The sequence below is a fragment of the Nycticebus coucang genome, chromosome 8 (assembly GCF_027406575.1).
Source record: "Nycticebus coucang isolate mNycCou1 chromosome 8, mNycCou1.pri, whole genome shotgun sequence".
NCBI classification, from domain to species: Eukaryota; Metazoa; Chordata; class Mammalia; order Primates; family Lorisidae; genus Nycticebus; species Nycticebus coucang.
The window spans coordinates 52,545,963-52,562,497 of record NC_069787.1 but is presented as its reverse complement, the minus strand read 5'-3'; the positions used below and the strand labels follow the sequence as shown (position 1 = coordinate 52,562,497).

General features: G+C 41.1%; 1 protein-coding gene and 1 long non-coding RNA gene across 5 annotated transcripts in view; one reads left to right on the top strand and one right to left on the bottom strand.

Annotated features, from left to right (window-relative positions):
* The window catches only part of TASOR (transcription activation suppressor), a 54,205-nt gene extending 50,827 nt beyond the window's left edge, over positions 1-3,378 (bottom strand). For all 4 annotated transcript variants that reach the window (XM_053598998.1, XM_053598996.1, XM_053598999.1 and 1 more), the window contains exon 1: positions 2,793-3,378. In XM_053598998.1, the coding sequence (XP_053454973.1) occupies positions 2,793-3,123 (331 nt within the window). In that variant the 5' untranslated portion in view covers positions 3,124-3,378. The remainder of the gene's footprint in view (positions 1-2,792) is intronic.
* LOC128591502 (uncharacterized) lies at positions 3,019-16,176 on the top strand. Its single transcript, XR_008381568.1, has 3 exons — positions 3,019-3,132; positions 11,423-11,567; positions 15,193-16,176. It is a non-coding gene; the product is annotated as an uncharacterized LOC128591502 (long non-coding RNA).
* The last annotated feature ends 359 nt before the right edge of the window (positions 16,177-16,535 follow it).

The window sequence follows — 16,535 nt, the reverse complement described above, 5'->3', positions numbered from 1 at the left end:
TAAATTTAACAACAGTGCCTCTTTATATTATAGAAAATAGCTCAACCAATAAATACAACATCCATCAGTAAAAAATAAAATGATCACATTATTTAATAACAGATTGTGAAGATTAATGTTGACTGTGAACATAATTTCTGAATCTCAAAATTTCCAAGGATGAAGACTAGTAAGATTTCTCTAATAGGGGAAACTAACCCCCCCTTTTTAACAAATGGGACAGACCAAAAGCAACTAACTTAAATCCTAATTTTTTCAAAAAATCTTGCCATAGGGTTTGAGAAGTGGTAAGAAATACTCTACATCTAGGTTTAAATTCCAACTCTACCATTTACTAGCTGTGTGATCTTGAGCAAGTTAACTAACTTCTCAGTATTTTAGTTTCCTCTTCTGTAAAATAGTACCTACCACATATTGCTGATATTGTCAATACACGTGAAGTGCAAAGAACAATGCCCACAAGCACTGTATGCGTTTGCCAATATTACTCAATTACAATGGCAGCATTGTGGATATCATATTATTGTCAAGACTAAGAACTTTGAGTAAACAAGCTATATTCACATAGTATTTACATTTTAAGGTATAAAAAAATACTCAAATCCTAACTTTAATTTCACTGGAAAAGCATAGTCACAAAGGCCTGACATTAAAATATGAATCAACAGAACTCTAGTGAAAAGTTCAAGCAGATTACTGAAAATACTCATGACAAGACTCACATAATCATAACTAATACTAGTCAAATCCTATAAAAGATGCCTTTACCTTTCAAGCCTTCCAAAAGATGAAGTTGGGATAAAGTATGAAACTAGTAGTACCTGCACTATTTCTGATGAAATTTTTTTTAAAAAAATAATTTTAAAAAGCTGAATTTTTCTATTAAATTCTATTTCCTAGCACTAACTTCTCTCAGCATGGACAGGATAAAGTTCATAGAGGTAAAAATAGTTGCTTATTTAACTTTTATAAATTCTATTTAAATTACTAGTTCACTATTTGTACAGTGGCCACTCAGTGCATTAAGTATTTAGACAAGTGAAAAATTACTCATTTTCAGTAAACAAAAAAGTGCACTGATAACACTTTTAATTAGTGTTCAAGTGAGGTCTATTTCTCAGCAACCTCTGGCTTTATCTAATTAAAAAAAAAAATACAGCAACACAATGCCTTCTCACAACTCCTACTGCTTTCCCCCATTTCCAAACTGTAAGGTCTCTAGGCCAATGTTCTGGTCCTAACAAAGGGTAAAAGTATACTGTGGTCTGTTCATATTCTTAAGCTAAAATAGACTTAAAAAGGCGTTTATCAAAGTAAAGAAAAAATAAATTTTATAAAAGCCCAACCTCCTACCTCATCACAGGAGCTCATCTGAATGTACTTGCAACTTATTCTCTAACAACTGATAACTTAGGCTGGGCATCTAACTTTTCTCATATAGGCTACAGCCATACATCTTAACTAAATACACCAAAGAACTGACAATCTTGACCTTTGAAAAGCTTCTTTTGGAACCCTAAAATATTATGTTAATTCATTTAAAAGCTATTTCTAGAAACATTCGTGTTAGCGTACAAAGGTTAACTTCACCTTTGTCAAAATGATTTCTCACACTTGTATTTTTTTTCTTCGGCTTTGTCATCCAAACAAAAATCTTCTATCTTACTGATACAAATCCAGCTGTGCAAATGGTGCTAGTTATGCATATGGAAAGAAACACAAGCTTCAGCCAAGATTCTATGTCTTACTAAGCTTCAAATTTTAACAAAATCTCTCTGTAAATAAAAAAATTCCTATTATTTTCCAAGGCAAATAACAAAAAATTAAACCACTCAGTAGGGTAAAAAGGAAGTCTAAATCCAGAATATGTGAAATTATTGGACAGTCAAACATAATGCTCTAATAACTAAACGATATTAATTTTGATGTCCATTAGAAAGTCTGATTCCAAGTAACAATATGGCATTAAGACTTTAAAAGGTAAATGTAATCAATGCAACTGTTCCCACAGTTAGAAAAACTAAGACTTAACTTTTTTTTTTTAAATAAAATCTGCAGTTCTACCTTCTGAAGCTGCACATAAGCTAACTTCTCACTTTTTTTCCATAGGGAAATTACTGCACCAAGAACCTACCTTCCCATTCTTTTCAAATACAAGAAAAAACAGCTAAGTTTGGAGAGAGACCTATTTAACCTAATGCTTCAAAAACAAGGGAAAAAATCTACATGGAAATGAAGTGTGATGGAAAATAAGCAGTGTGCATGGATCACTTCTACTAATGGACGTTTCTAAATAAGGGAAGACGCTGACATCAAGCAAATTTCAAGTAGACATAGATAGCGAAGAATTTCCACAGGGAGAAGCACTCGTGGTCCTCAGAATGTACTGGCCTTGGAGAAAGCCCCAGAATCCATGGCCACGGGCTATTTCCACAGTGAGACTTCTTAGAAGCATCCTTAGGAGGACACATCAGCTTCTCTGCCTTCAGGGATTGGGAGGGAGGGGCGCCGAGCACCATCTTTCCTCTCTGAGAGCTGCAGCCTTACGGACAAGCTTCAAACCTGAGCTACTTCCAACTTCCAAAGGGAGAGGGGGAGCAAAGGAGCGTGGTTCCACCGCTTTCCTCTCGCACCAAGCGCAGCAGCTGGGCGGCCGTGGCAGTGAGGGGAGAGGCGGCTGGCGCTGCATGGGTGTTTACGTGTCTCGGATGAGTGTGAGAAGAAGAGATAGATTCTAATGAAAAGATGGAGGGGTGAGAGAAAGAGGGGCTGGGGAGAAGGGAAGGCACCACCTTTCTTTTCTCTGCTCTTCCTGGGGATCTGAAAACTCCTCCTAACAGGCCTTTCGGACTCTTCGGGGCCTTTGGGCAGAGCGGCCGCGCCCGCCTCAGAGAAGTCCTGAGGCTGCTCATGGCTGAAGCTCTGGGCGGCCTCGGCCCCGGCGGTCTCCTCAGGCCCGGCGCTGCCGCCGGGCTCCGCGATGCTGAGGCCGCCGCCGCCGCCATTTTGTGGGGAAGACTCAAGCTCCGGAAGCGCCAGCTTCATCTCGTCGTCTCCTACACCGCCGCTTTCCCAGCTCGCGTCCGTCGGCGGAGAGACCTCCGTCTCCGCAGCAGTCGCCATCGCGCCGGCGTGAGTAGCTCCGGGAAGCTTCTGCTCACAAGGTCGACGGGCGTGGGGGGAAGGGGCAGCAGGCCGGCCTCCCTGCCTTGTTGCTCTCAGCCCACCCACCCCCTTCCCCCCGTAGCCGCGGGCTGCGGTCCTGACCCAGCAGCTTCCTGGGTGCCCCTAAGTGGGCACCCCAATCGTGGAACCCAGTCCCTGGAGCCGCTCCTCGCTCGGGCAATTCTTCAGCCTGCCCCCGCCACTAAACGTGCTCGCGTCGGGCCCGAGAGGGGGCGGGGCGAATGCGAGCCACACCACCAATGGGGAGAGGCTCCCGCCTCCGCGAGTGCGGATATAACGCGCCGGGGGCGGAGCCTCGGGGCGTCCAAGCCCGCCAAAAGGGGTGATCGTAACGCCTGCCGAACACCTCGACGCCACCCGCGCAACAGGCGGAATGCGTGAGCCCTGCAGCTCTCCGCACCGGGCCAGCGCGGCGGGCAAAGCAGTCGTTCGTGGCCTCCACCACACGACGAAGGCATCACCCATTTGGGGCCAAGACCCTCCCCCTGCGCGCAGCATTTATCTCGGGTAAAACAAGGTTGAGAGCAGTGGATAGGAGTAGTCTCGGTTTTACGAATTATTTGTGCGCGTATAAAGACCTGGAGAGGATATAAGGGAATGGGCTATAGCAATAAGAGCCTGAAACCTTTGGGCCGGCCTCTGCGACCTGCGATTCTCACTGGATCTTGTATTTTACAATAAATTACTGCCACCGGCCCTCCTCTTGTATCTTAAAGGGGTTGCCCCCCAGTGGCAAGGCTACTGCAAGCACTCAGTACCTAGGATCCTTTGAAAGGACTTCACAGCTTAGTGTCAGTAAGATTTGATTCTGGGGAATGTGAGGGGAGGAAGGCTGTTGGCTTTTATACTTTTTTTTGTTTAATTGATTTTCAGTTTTCCAGTAGTAAGTGCGTGTTAAAAATAAACTTTTAGGCTCCGCGCCTGTGGCTCAAGCGGCTAAGGCATCAGCCACATACACCTGACGTGGCGGGTTCGAATCCAGTCGGGCCCGCCAAACAACAATGACGGCTGCAACTAAAAAAAAAAAAAAAAAAAATTGCGGGCCGTTGCGGCGGGCGCCTGTAGTCCCAGCTACTTGGGAGGCGGAGACAGGAGACTCGCTTGAGCCCAGGAGTTGGATGTTGCTGTGAGCTGTGATGGCATGGCACTCTACCCAGGGCGACAGCTTGAGGCTCTGTCTCAAAAAAAAAATAGATAGATAAATAAACTTTTAAAGACACAGTAAAAAATACACAGTAGCTGGCACGGTGGCTCACGCCTGTAATCCAAGCACTCTGGGAGGCCGAGGCGGGTGGATTGCTGAAAAACTGAGGCAAGAGGCTCGTTTGACCCCTAGAGTTAGAGTTTGCTGTGACACCACGACACTCTACACAGGGAGACAGCTTGCGACTCTGTCTCAAAAAATAAACAAATAAATAGAAAATAAATACGCAGCAAGTAGTCACTCTTAAAACAACTTGATAAGTAGTAGTTTCAACCTACTCAGCATAAACTAACCTAGGTTATTGTGAGTACAGCCAATATTACTGGGGGCTTTCTATATGCTAGGTGATAAAGATTTGCGTAATGTAACATCTATTTAATCCTCACAACGACAGATAATGGGGAGATAATATTTTGCATAATTTAAAATAAGAGTCGCAGGACACTGGACCAATTAAAACTAAGATTTGAGGGCGGCGCCTTTGGCCTAGTGGGTAGGGCGCCGGCCCCATATGCCGAGGGTGGCGGGTTCAAACCTGGCCCCGGCCAAACTGCAACAAAAAGCCGGGCATTGTGCCGGATGCCGGTAGTTCCAGCTACGTACGAGGCAAGAGAATCGTCTAAGCTCAGGAGTTGAAGGTTGCTGTGAGCTGTGAGACCGTCTCTACCAAAAACAAAAACTAAGATTTGAAGCCAGGTATATTTAACTACCACAGATGGTACTTAAGGACTGCACTACCCACTTCTTTAAGACCTAGTATTCACAGCAGCCCCGCACTTTTATTCATTTTACGGATAAAGCAACAGAGGGTTGATTTTGCTTGGGTATCCAAGCAGCAGGATCGATCAGGTTTGCGACCCAGATCTCTATTCCCAAACTCTAGCTGTGTCCCAAGAAGTTGACTGACCAAAGGATAATTAAAATAAAACCCCAACCTATTGTGAAGTGGCTGCTACTTAAAGAGCTTTCCTAAGGTCAAGAGGAAAGTTGAATTCCTGTGCGCTATGATAAGCATCTTTCCTGTTGAACAGTTGATAGGGAAATGCTAATCATGGATCGTCCAACCTGTTAGAATCAGCTCAGTAAATTGTAGGAAGATAATTAAGTCAATTTATCAGTAAGTAGCTGGGATAAATTTTTAATTGATGAAAAAGTGAGGGCTAGGTTCAGGGGAAAATGCTACATTATTTTAAGTAAAAAGTAACCTTTTTTAAACTGGAGAAAGAGCTTTACTTGTTATAAAAAGAGTCTCAGAAGATAAAAACTCAAGATACCGCAGTTCCCAAATGGTAACTTTCTTTTTGGTTAGTTAATTAAAGGCATCCCTAAAAGCTCATTTTTATGAAATTAAAAGGTAAGTAGCAACTATCAATAATGGCATGCTGGTGCCACCACTCAACATGGGTTTCCTCATCCACTCAGCAAAAACCAAATTTACTTGGATAGTGATAGGCTATGTATAGGGCAACTACAGGTTGGTGGGAAAGAGTACCGCAGACTAGCCCAGAGAGAACCATTAGTACTCAACAGAAGTTGAATCATAAATTTTGTGATAATAAAAGTTTTTTTCATTTCAAATCAACGTTTACTTTTAAAAAGATTTTTTTGTGAATTCAGTACTATATAAGGTATTAAAAATTGGTAAGTTCTAAAATATTTAAATATACCTTCAATTATTGTAAGTAGAACAAAATTTTAAATTCAGTTGGATAACATTACTAGCATGCAATTTTAGAAGTATTTTTTCGTTGTTTATTAGAGGCCAGGTACTGCTACATGCTAAGGATGTAATTCTGAAGCAAATAGACATGGTGACCTTCAAATTTATATTTCAGTGGGGGGATGCATCTAAAACTAGGCTCTACGGTGATAGCTAAGCTGAGATCTATAGGTGAGGTAAGGAGTCAGCAACATGAAGGACAGAAAGGGGGTATACATTTGCTAAATATCACTTATTTCAACAGATACAGAGAATAGTGTGTGTTTATATATGTCTATGTATATAGATATCCAGAATATATATGGGGGGTGGGGATACCACAGATGCACGTGGGTTCTGAAGCAAGGCATCCCAAAGGTTAATATTAATAGTATAAAACCTATGTTATCTCCTAGCACTAGTAATGGGCAAAGCAGCAGAACAAGGAACATTAGAGAACAGTGTACAAGACAATGTATAATTATAGAGCTGGGGACCATAATTGCCTTTTTAAAATTAGGAACACAATGAATCCATTTAAACTTATCATTTAAAAAATATGAAAAGAGGCCAGGTTCAGTGGCTCACACCTGGAATCCTGACACTCTGGGAGGCTGAGGAGGGTGGATTGCTTGAGTTCAGGAGTTCAAGACCAGCCTGAGCAAGAGTGAGACACCCCTTCCTTAAAAAAAAAATAGCCCAATGTTGTGGTGGGCACCTGTAGTCCAAGCTACTTGGGAGCCTGAGGCAAGAGGATTACTCGAGTCTAAGAGTTTGAGGTTGCCATGAGCTATGATGCCACAGCACTCTACCCAGGGCAACAACGTGAGACTGTCTCAAAAGAAAAAAAATAGGAAAAGGCCCAAGATTATATAGCAAGCTAATAACAAAAGTAAACATTTACTGAGTGTTAGGCATCGTTCTAAGAGTATTACATTAATCCCCACAGAAGGTATTAATTTTATCCTTATTTTTACTAAGAAAAATGAAGAAACTAAGGCAGGATGGTTAATTAACTTAAGTGTCATTTAGAGGAAGAACCAAGATTCTAATCCAGGCAGTTTGCCTCCAAAGCCCCATGCCCTTAATAACCACAGTACATTAACCTCTCTTGTTAGTGGCAAAACAAGCTTTTTCCGTGAGTTTTCCACTATGCCATTTTATTTCTCTTCCTCAAACAATAGTAAAAGACAGAATATGAATGGTATAATCCAGCAATAACTATCGAATATTACTGATGCATAGACCTTTGACCTAGCAATATTCTAGGAATTTATAGTACAGAGGAACTCATCAACGTTCTAAATGTTTATTCAAGGATATCCAGTACAGTGTTGTTTGTATTATAGTAGCAAAAAATTGGAAACTATTCAGCCATAAAAAGGAAAATACTGATACATGCTACAACATGAATAAACCTTGAAAACATTATGCTAAGTGACAGAAGCCACACACTAACACCATGTGTTATATGATTCTATTCATATGGAAGTCTGAAATAAGCAATTCCATGAAAATAGAAGATTAGTGGTTACCAGGGGATGGGAAGAGGGGGAAATAGGGACTGACTGCTAATAAGTACAGAATTTCTTTTTGGAGTGATGAAAATATTCTGGAACTAGTGATGATAATTGTAGAACTTTATGAATATACCAAAAACCATTGAATTACACATTGAAATTGAATTATAATGTGAATTATACATCGAAAGGGTGGCTTTTATAACATGTAAGTAATATCTGAAGGTGGGACCTAGGAATTCCTCAAGATCAGAGATTCCAAACAGCTGAGACTGTCTCTTTCCTATTGCTGGCTTTGAACAAACCAGCTGCCATGAATTCTACAGTTGCCAACAACTTAAGAGCGTGTAGAAGCAAATCCTTTTCTACTTGAATTTCCAGGTGAGAATACAACCTAGCTAATGCCACGACTTCAACTTGTGAGATTGAAGACAGACCCCCAAAAAAACTATGGGGCAGCGCCTGTGGCTCAGTGAGTAGGGCGCTGGCCCCATATACCGAGGGTGGCGGGTTCAGGCCCAGCCCCGGCCAAACTGCAACAAAAAAATAGCCAGGTGCTGTGGCGGGCGCCTGTAGTCCCAGCTACTCGGGAGGCTGAGGCAAGAGAATCGCTTAAGCCCAGGAGCTGGAGGTTGCTGTGAGCTGTGTGATGCCACGGCACTCTACCAAGGGCCATAAAGTGAGACTCTGTCTCTACAAAAAAAAAAAACTATGCCCAGGCTTCTGACCTAAAGAAATTGTGAGATGAAACAGTATTGTTTTACGCCACTAAATTTGTGATAATTTGTTATGCAGCAATAAAAAACTAATACAAATGTTACAATATGTTGGCATTTTCTAAGTGCTTTTTATATTTAACACATTTAATTTAACACACATTTTAACAACTTTATGAGATAAGTATTTATATTATTCCTATTATTCCAAGGAAGCAGCTCATTAGGTGTTAAATGTAACAACAAAAACAAAAAAAGCAAGGTGTAGAATAGAATAAAGAGTGTATAAGTATTTGTACTAAAAAAAAGGAAATACAGTTAAAGATACACATCTACTTGCACAAAACTTTTGCATAGGGCACATAATTAGCAACATTGTTTGCCTGTGGAAAGGGAATGGGAGCTGGAAGACAAGAGATGGGAAAGCCTTTTTACTTTATATGCTTTTGTACTTCTGGTATGTCTTTTGAAGGTAAAAGATTTTGTTTGTTTTGTTTGAGACAGTGTTTCACTCTGTCACCCTGGGTAGAGTGCAATGGTGTGACCACAGAGCTCAATGCAACCTCAAACTCCTGGGCTCAAGGGATCCATCCTCCTGCCTCAGCTTCCTGAATAACTGGGACAATAGGCACACGCGATGACACCCACTACATCCTTTTCTATTTTTAGTAGTGATAGAGTCTCACTCTTGCTCAGGCTGGTCTGAAACTCTTTAACTCAAGTAATCCTACCACCTCACGGCCTCACATGAGCCACCATTCCCAGCCTAAGATGTTATTTTTGATGCTCACATATACGTTAAGCCTTGATGATCACACAGTTAGGAGGCTTCTTTTTCTTTTATTTTTTAACTTTCCACTGAAGGCAATAGTAAAGAAAGACAATAAAGTCCAGTTAACAAACCACCACTAACAGAATTCTTAGAACTTTAGAGGTCTTATAAATTAATTAGTTCAATTCATTTTATAAATGAAGATAACATTACAAGGTTACAACTCCATTGCCCATTCAAATGCATTAAAAAATGTGAAATTATCATTCCTTCCATTGGGGTGAATCTCAGAGACCTAATGGTAAATGAAAAAAGAACTGTAGGATTGCATTTGCATGAAGCTCCAGGACAGACAAAAATAATCTATGGTAATAAAAATTAGAATATGGCTTCCATGTGGGGGTAACTGATGCAAAAGGGACATGAAGGAACTTTCTGGAATGATGGAAATGTTTTCTATCTTGATCTGGGTGGTAGTTACATAGACAGTGCATGCATATGTAAACTGTATGCCTAAGAGCCATGCATTCTATTCTATGTTGTGATTTTTTCAGTGAAACAAAAACAACTTTTTCTGTGGGTTCTCATTATTCAAGGGGTAAAGATAAGATTTCTTCACGTGGTCCTTAGAGCCCTGCTGTTTCTGACCCTGGCCTACCTTTCCCTCTTCCACTCCTCTGAGCTCCTCCTGTCTAAGCTTCCTGTACCTGTCATGCAAGCCAAGCTCCCTGGCCACGTGATCAGCCTCATCGGGTGCTGTTTCACCAGTAGGATGTGTTCTTCTTCCCTATGCCAGCCACCATTCAGCTCCAGTTAGCTCCTGCACTTCCCTTAGTTTAGCCATCCTTCAGCTCCAGTTAACTCCTGCATTTCCCTTTGTTTAAGCTTTACTTCCTTGTGTAAATGTCCCTGATTATCCCCCATCCCATTCCAGGTCTCATAGAATTTTTGGTGTTCTGGGTGGCTCAAGGAGTAGGGCGCTGGTCCCATATGCCAGAGGTGGTGGGTTCAAACCCAGCCCCAGCCAAAAATCACAAAAAAAAAAAGAAGTTTTGGTGTTCTCATAGATTTTTTTTCCTTTTACTCAGACCATTTACCTACAATTTCCTCAATCTGTAATAACTCCCTCATTTGTTTGATTATTTAGCTAAATTTGTCTCTCCCACTAGATCCTATATCTGAGGGGCAAGGTCTGTATTTGCTTACCGTGATAGCTCTAGGGCCCAACACAGTGCCTAAATCACAGTAGGGCTTTACTAGATAGATAGATAGATAGATAGATATAGACTGCTTAAGACAGCATGCCAATCTGGTATTCTCTGGCAGGAAAATTGCTGATCTCTCACATAGCCTGATTTGGATTTATCCCCATTAAGTACTTACTGGTATATCTCTCTTTATTTTTATTTTTTATTTATTTTTATTTATTTATTTATTTTTTAGAGACAGAGTCTCACTTTGTTGCCCTCAGTAGAGTGCTGTGGCGTCACAGCTCACAGCAAACTCCAGCTCTTAGGCTTAGGTGATACTCTTGCTTCAGCCTCCCGAGTAGCTGGGACTACAGCCTCCCGAGTAGCTGGGACTACTACTACCTCCCGAGTAGGCGCCCGCCACAATGCCCAGCTATTTTTTTTATTGTTGCAGTTTGGCTGGCTGGGTTCTAACCTGCCACCCTCGGTATATGGGGCCAGAGCCCTACTCACTGAGCCACAGGCACCGCCCAGGTGTATCTCTCTTTAAAAACAAACTGGGCCTGGGAGGCGCCTGTGGCTCAAAGGTGTAGGGCGCCGGCCCCATATACCGGAGGTGACGGTTTCAAACCCAGCCCCAGCCAAAAACTGGGGCTCAGCACCTGTAGCTCTGTAGTTAGGGCACTGGCCACATGCACAGAGGCAGGTTCGAACCCAGCCCGGTCCTGCTAAACAACAATGATGACAACTGCAACAAAAAATAGCCTGGCATTGTGGCAGGCACCTATAGTCTCAGCTACTTGGGAGGCTAAGGCAAGAGAATCGCTTAAGCCCAAGAGTTGGAGGTTTCTGTGAGCTGTGACGCTATGGCATTTTACTGAGGGTGACATAGGGAGATGCTGTCTCAAAAAATAAAAAAATAAAAGCAAACTGGAACCATTATATGGAAATCTGAATTTACCCAAAATATAAATTAAAGGGTGTTTATCTTGAACTCCTGACCTCAAGCAATCCTTCAGCCTTACCCTTCCAAAGTGCTAGGATTATAGGCATTAGCCACCATACCCAACCAAGCGGTAGCTATTTAAATATTTTTTACATGATTTATACAAATTCAAAGTGTCTTCTACTGCAGTTAAGAAGACAGATGAACTTCATTTGCCAAATCCAAGACTTGCTGAATCAACAATTGGGAATGATGGTTGTGTTCTATCAGCTGTTTGTAGAGCTGGTTATGAAGCATGTACATCACTGCCGTTTTCACCTGAAGAAAGACCCAGGTTTGTACTATAATAACTTCACATTGTGGTTGGTGGAGTTCTTTAAGTAAGAAGGAAGCTGGTACCAAGGACCCGAGTTATATAACAAAGGGGGGGAAAGGCTCAAAAGGAAGTGGCACACTGTAAACTGCAAATGTTGCTGAAATGTGTGAATTTTCTTTTTCTCAACTTAAAAATGTCCTTGATTTTATGTTTTTATAACATAATAGGGCACGAGAAAGTTGTCTGGGATGTCCTATTTTCAGGAGGATAACCCATCTCACCACTCTATTTGAAAGACAGTGATTAAGTTGGAAGAAAAGGAGTAATAATACATACAACATGAACATTTAAATAACACTTTGTAATTTACCAAGTGCTTCATTTATTCATTCAACAAATATTTCTTGGATCCCTACTGCTTCCAGGCCCCTATGCTGGGTTTCTGAGGATACAGCTCTAAAGAAACAGATCCATCTGGACCCTGAGTTCATTGTCTGGTGCTTCCATAAACATTACTTCATTTAATCTTCACAGCAGGTTCTAGAAAAACATTAATATTTGACAGAGGAGAAAATAGTGATTTAACCACTTTGCTCAAGAAAATACCACCAAAGAGAAATGGAGCAAGACTTAAAATTTGCATCTCCCAATTCCAATTGCAGGCGCTTGCCCACTACTCCAAATTCAACTTATTTGTAGGCCTCTAGGATGTCTAATTTATTATTAATATTAATTATTATTTATAATTCCTCTCAAGGGAAATCAATAAAATTTATGAAATTACACCACTATGCGTTTAAATCATTTCCTTATGTATCACTTCTCTGTCTTGTCCTTTTATTTTCTTGAATGAATAGGTCAATTCCCACCCACTCCCTTAAAAACACAAGTTTCTTCATTTTTACTTTTTTTTTAATGGCTCCTACAGATTTGTAGATGGTTAGATTATTGTTTGTGTTAAAAACTTTATTTTAAATGCCCTTCTCCATAATATTGTCATAAGAAAAAAATATTTTTTCCCAATTATTTTTTCATTTAATATAAAAAATTCCTGGTTAAAGGATATTTGCAAAAATAGAGCCTTGCAAAAAAAAAAAAAAATGACCTCAAGCCTCCAGAGGCTTTGAAAAGATAAGCAGATAGGCAACTAATTATTATAAGTTTTCTTCTAAGAAGTCTTTGGGGGAACTAGCCAAGTTTAAATAGGGTAATTGGTAGGTCTGTGGTTTCAATTTACATAAATTATAGAAACATAACACCAGACATTTATCTAATTGAAGAAAATGTGGTATTCAGTTACTTATCCAGAGGAATTCTACTTGTGGTTTGTGTCATTTGGTGATTAGTCCATTCTCATGAGAACCTGAGTTTCTCTGGAGACAGAATATATGATAATAATGATTAAAAAAGGGCAGCGCCTGTGGCTCAGTGAGTAGGGCGCCGGCCCCATATACCGAGGGCAATGGGCTCAAACCCAGCCCCGGCCAAACTACCACAAAAAAATAGCCCGTTGTTGTGGCGGCGCCTGTAGTCCCAGCTACTCGGGAGGCTGAAGCAAGAGAATCACCTATGCCCAAGAGTTGGAGGTTGCTGTGAGCTGTAATGCCACAGCACTCTACCAAGGGTGACAAAGTTAGACTCTGTCTCTAAAAAAAAAAAAAAAAAAAACTGCTCAAAAAAAAAGTTTTGCTTTACTTAGCAAAAAAGCTCAAAATAGGGCGGCGCCTGTGGCTCAAGGAGTAGGGCGCTGGCCCCGTATGCCAGAGGTGGCGGGTTCAAACCCAGCACTGGCCAAAAACAAACAAAAAAAAGCTCAAAATATACTGTATATTAAATATAAAACACTATTCTCATATATTTCTTTGATAAAAATAATACTAAAGTAATATAAATCCATAATTCCTTTAGAAGATGCTTATCCACATTCCTGTTAGCCTATAACTAAATACCTATGCCCATAGCTCAGTGGTTAGGGCACTGGCCACATACACTGGGGCTGGCAGGTTAGAACCCAGCCCAGGTCTGCTAAACAACAATGACAACTACACCACCACCAACAACAAAATAGCTGGTGTTGTCACCTGTGGTCCCAGCTACTTGGGAGGCTGAGGCAAGAGACTCGCTTAAGCCCAAGAGTTTGAGCTATGAGCTATGACACCACAGTACTCTACTGAGGGTGACATAGTGAGACTCTGCCTCAAAAAAAAGATATTTAGTTATAACTGAAAATGATGCTCTCCTTTTTCTTCAAATGCTAAAGAATTCTCCACTTTCTTAATAAATTTGCCATCATAGGTCCTATGGCCCTTTGTTGAGTTTCTATTTCCTATAGATATAATGAGCAATGTAAAATATTTAATACTATCAAGTTTATTCCAAAATTTCTTATACTAAATAAGTACGAAGACACTATTTCTATAAGCATATTAGACAGATCTTAGATTCTAACATAATTACATACAGATAAATTTATTCTACATATTTAAGCTTCAGAAATTACTCAAGCAAAATTCTACTTTCCTATTGCTATAGACTGAATTTTTGTGCTCTATCCCAAGTTCATATGTTGAAAGTTAATCACCAGTGTGATGGTATTAGAAGGCAAGGAGTGAAACTTTGAGGAAGTAATTAGATCATGAGGGTAGAGCCTCATGCATGGGATCAGTGCCCTTCTGAAAAGAAAGCCAAGAGAGCTTCTTCCGCTCTTCAGCCATGTGGGGACAGTCAGAAGATGCTGTCTGTGAAATGGGAAGTTGGCCCTCAGCACATACTGAATCTGTCAGAGCCTTGGTCTTGAACTTCCTGGCTTCCAGAGCTGTGAGAAATAAATTTTTCCTGTTTACAAGACCTACTCTATGGTATTCTATCAGAGTAGCCTGAACAGACTAAGACATCTATTTGTTTATTTTTATTTTTATTTATTTATTTATCTTTTTAGAGGCAGAGTCTCACTTTGTAGCCCTCAGCAGAGTGCTGAAGCATCACAGCTCACAGCAACCTCCAGCTCTTGGGCATAGGCAATTCTCTTGCCTCAGCCTCCCATGTAGCTGGGACTACAGGCCCCCGCCCCAACAACTGGCTATTTTTTTGTTGTAGTTGTCATTGTTGTTTAGCAGGTCCGGCCGGGTTCGAACCTGCCAGCCCTGGTGTATGTGGCCAGCGCCCTAACCACTGAGCTAAGGGCACTGAGCCACTGCCTTCTTTTTTGAGACAGGGTGGCACTCTGCCACTCAGGCTAGAGTGTGATGGTGTGATCATAGCTAACTGTAGCCTCTTACTCCTGGGTTCAAGCGATCCCCCAGGATCAGCTTCCTGAGTAGCTGGGATTACAGGCACAGGTCACAGTGCTAGTTTTTTTTTGTTCATTTTATTTTTGTAGAGACAGAATCTTCCTATGTCACCTAGGCTGGCCTCAAGTGATCCTCCCCCTGGGCCTCCCAAAGTGCTAGGATTATAAGCATGAATCACCACACCCAGCCCACATGTCAGTAACAGAATCTTCTGAAAAGACCAAAAAGTAAATCATAAAATAATGCTGTCAGATGTTTTAGAATAAGCCAAATAATGGATAAAAACATTTTCAGTTCACAATTCAGATACAGAAGACTTTATAGTGATTCACAATCTTTTTTTTCTTTGACAGAGTTTCACTCTGCTGTGGTATCAGCCAACCTCACAGCAACCTTAAATTCCTGGGTTCAAGAGATCCTTCTTCCTCAGCCTCCTGAGTAGCTGGAACTACACATGCACACCATGACTCAGTTAATTTTTCTGTTTTTAGGAGAGCTGGGGTCTCACTTTTGCTCAGGGTGGTCTTAAATTCCTGGCTCAAACAATCCTCCTGCCTTGGCCTCCCATAAGTGCTAGGATTACAGTCATGAGCCACTGCATGCAGCTAGTTCAAAATTTTCAGCTAAAAATCCCATCTCCTATCCCATTTTGAATATTTTCCCTACTGAAATATCTAACAGAAGATCATAGGCTTGAAATGGAGTGACGGAACACAAACATAGAAGAGCAGATAAAAAAATTGATTTTCAAGGTATCTGTAGTGAATTTCAAAAAGAGGGGGAAGAGAGAAAAAGAATACAGAATGGTTTAAGGTTTTCTCTTTCTCCATTCCAAGGCTAGATTCAGGCAGTATCTCGTGTATCAAAATTAGACATGTAACATTGAAATATACACTATTGTTTATATTGTGAAAATAGTTAAAATGTGTTTAGAAAATAAAATTTGAATCAGACACTTGCAGAATTTCTAAGACACCCAGGTCCTGAAAACAGAATTTACCACTGGGATAGTACGTACTGAACGTTCTATATGCCTTTTATACTGAAAGCCAGACCTTCAGAGGGATACACAAATATTCCAGCAGAGGGCAGTAAAACTTCACTAAGCAGTTTTTAAAAAACCATATGTTTCTCTATTGCCTAACAATATTTGAAAAATATTCCAACAGATTTATATGAACGTAAGTGTATGTGTTTATATGGAGATTGTGGGATCCCAGTATTACATTTAAGCAGAACAGAATTCTTCCCAGAGCTTCAAGGCTGTTGAAGGCTCTTGGATAGAAAGAACCTGGGACAATGACAAGAAGGAACCAAGGTAAGTCAGGGCCTCTTAATGTGGTCATCTGCCTGCTGGTTTGCCAACTCATACAAACAATTATGGTTTAAGATACCACAGAATTCTTTTTAAAAACGTTTTGTAAGGGCGGCGCCTGTGGCTCAGTGAGCAGGGCGCCAGCCCCATATGCCGAGGGTGGCAGGTTCAAACCCGGCCCCGGCCAAACTGCAACAACAACAAAAAAATAGCCGGGCGTTGTGGCGGGCGCCTGTAGTCCCAGCTACTCGGGAGGCTGAGGCAAGAGAATCGCTTAAGCCCAGGAGTTGGAGGTTGCTGTGAGCTGTGTGAGGCCACGGCACTCTACCGAGGGCCATAAAGTGAGACTCTGTCTCTACAAAAAAAAAAAAAAAAAACAAA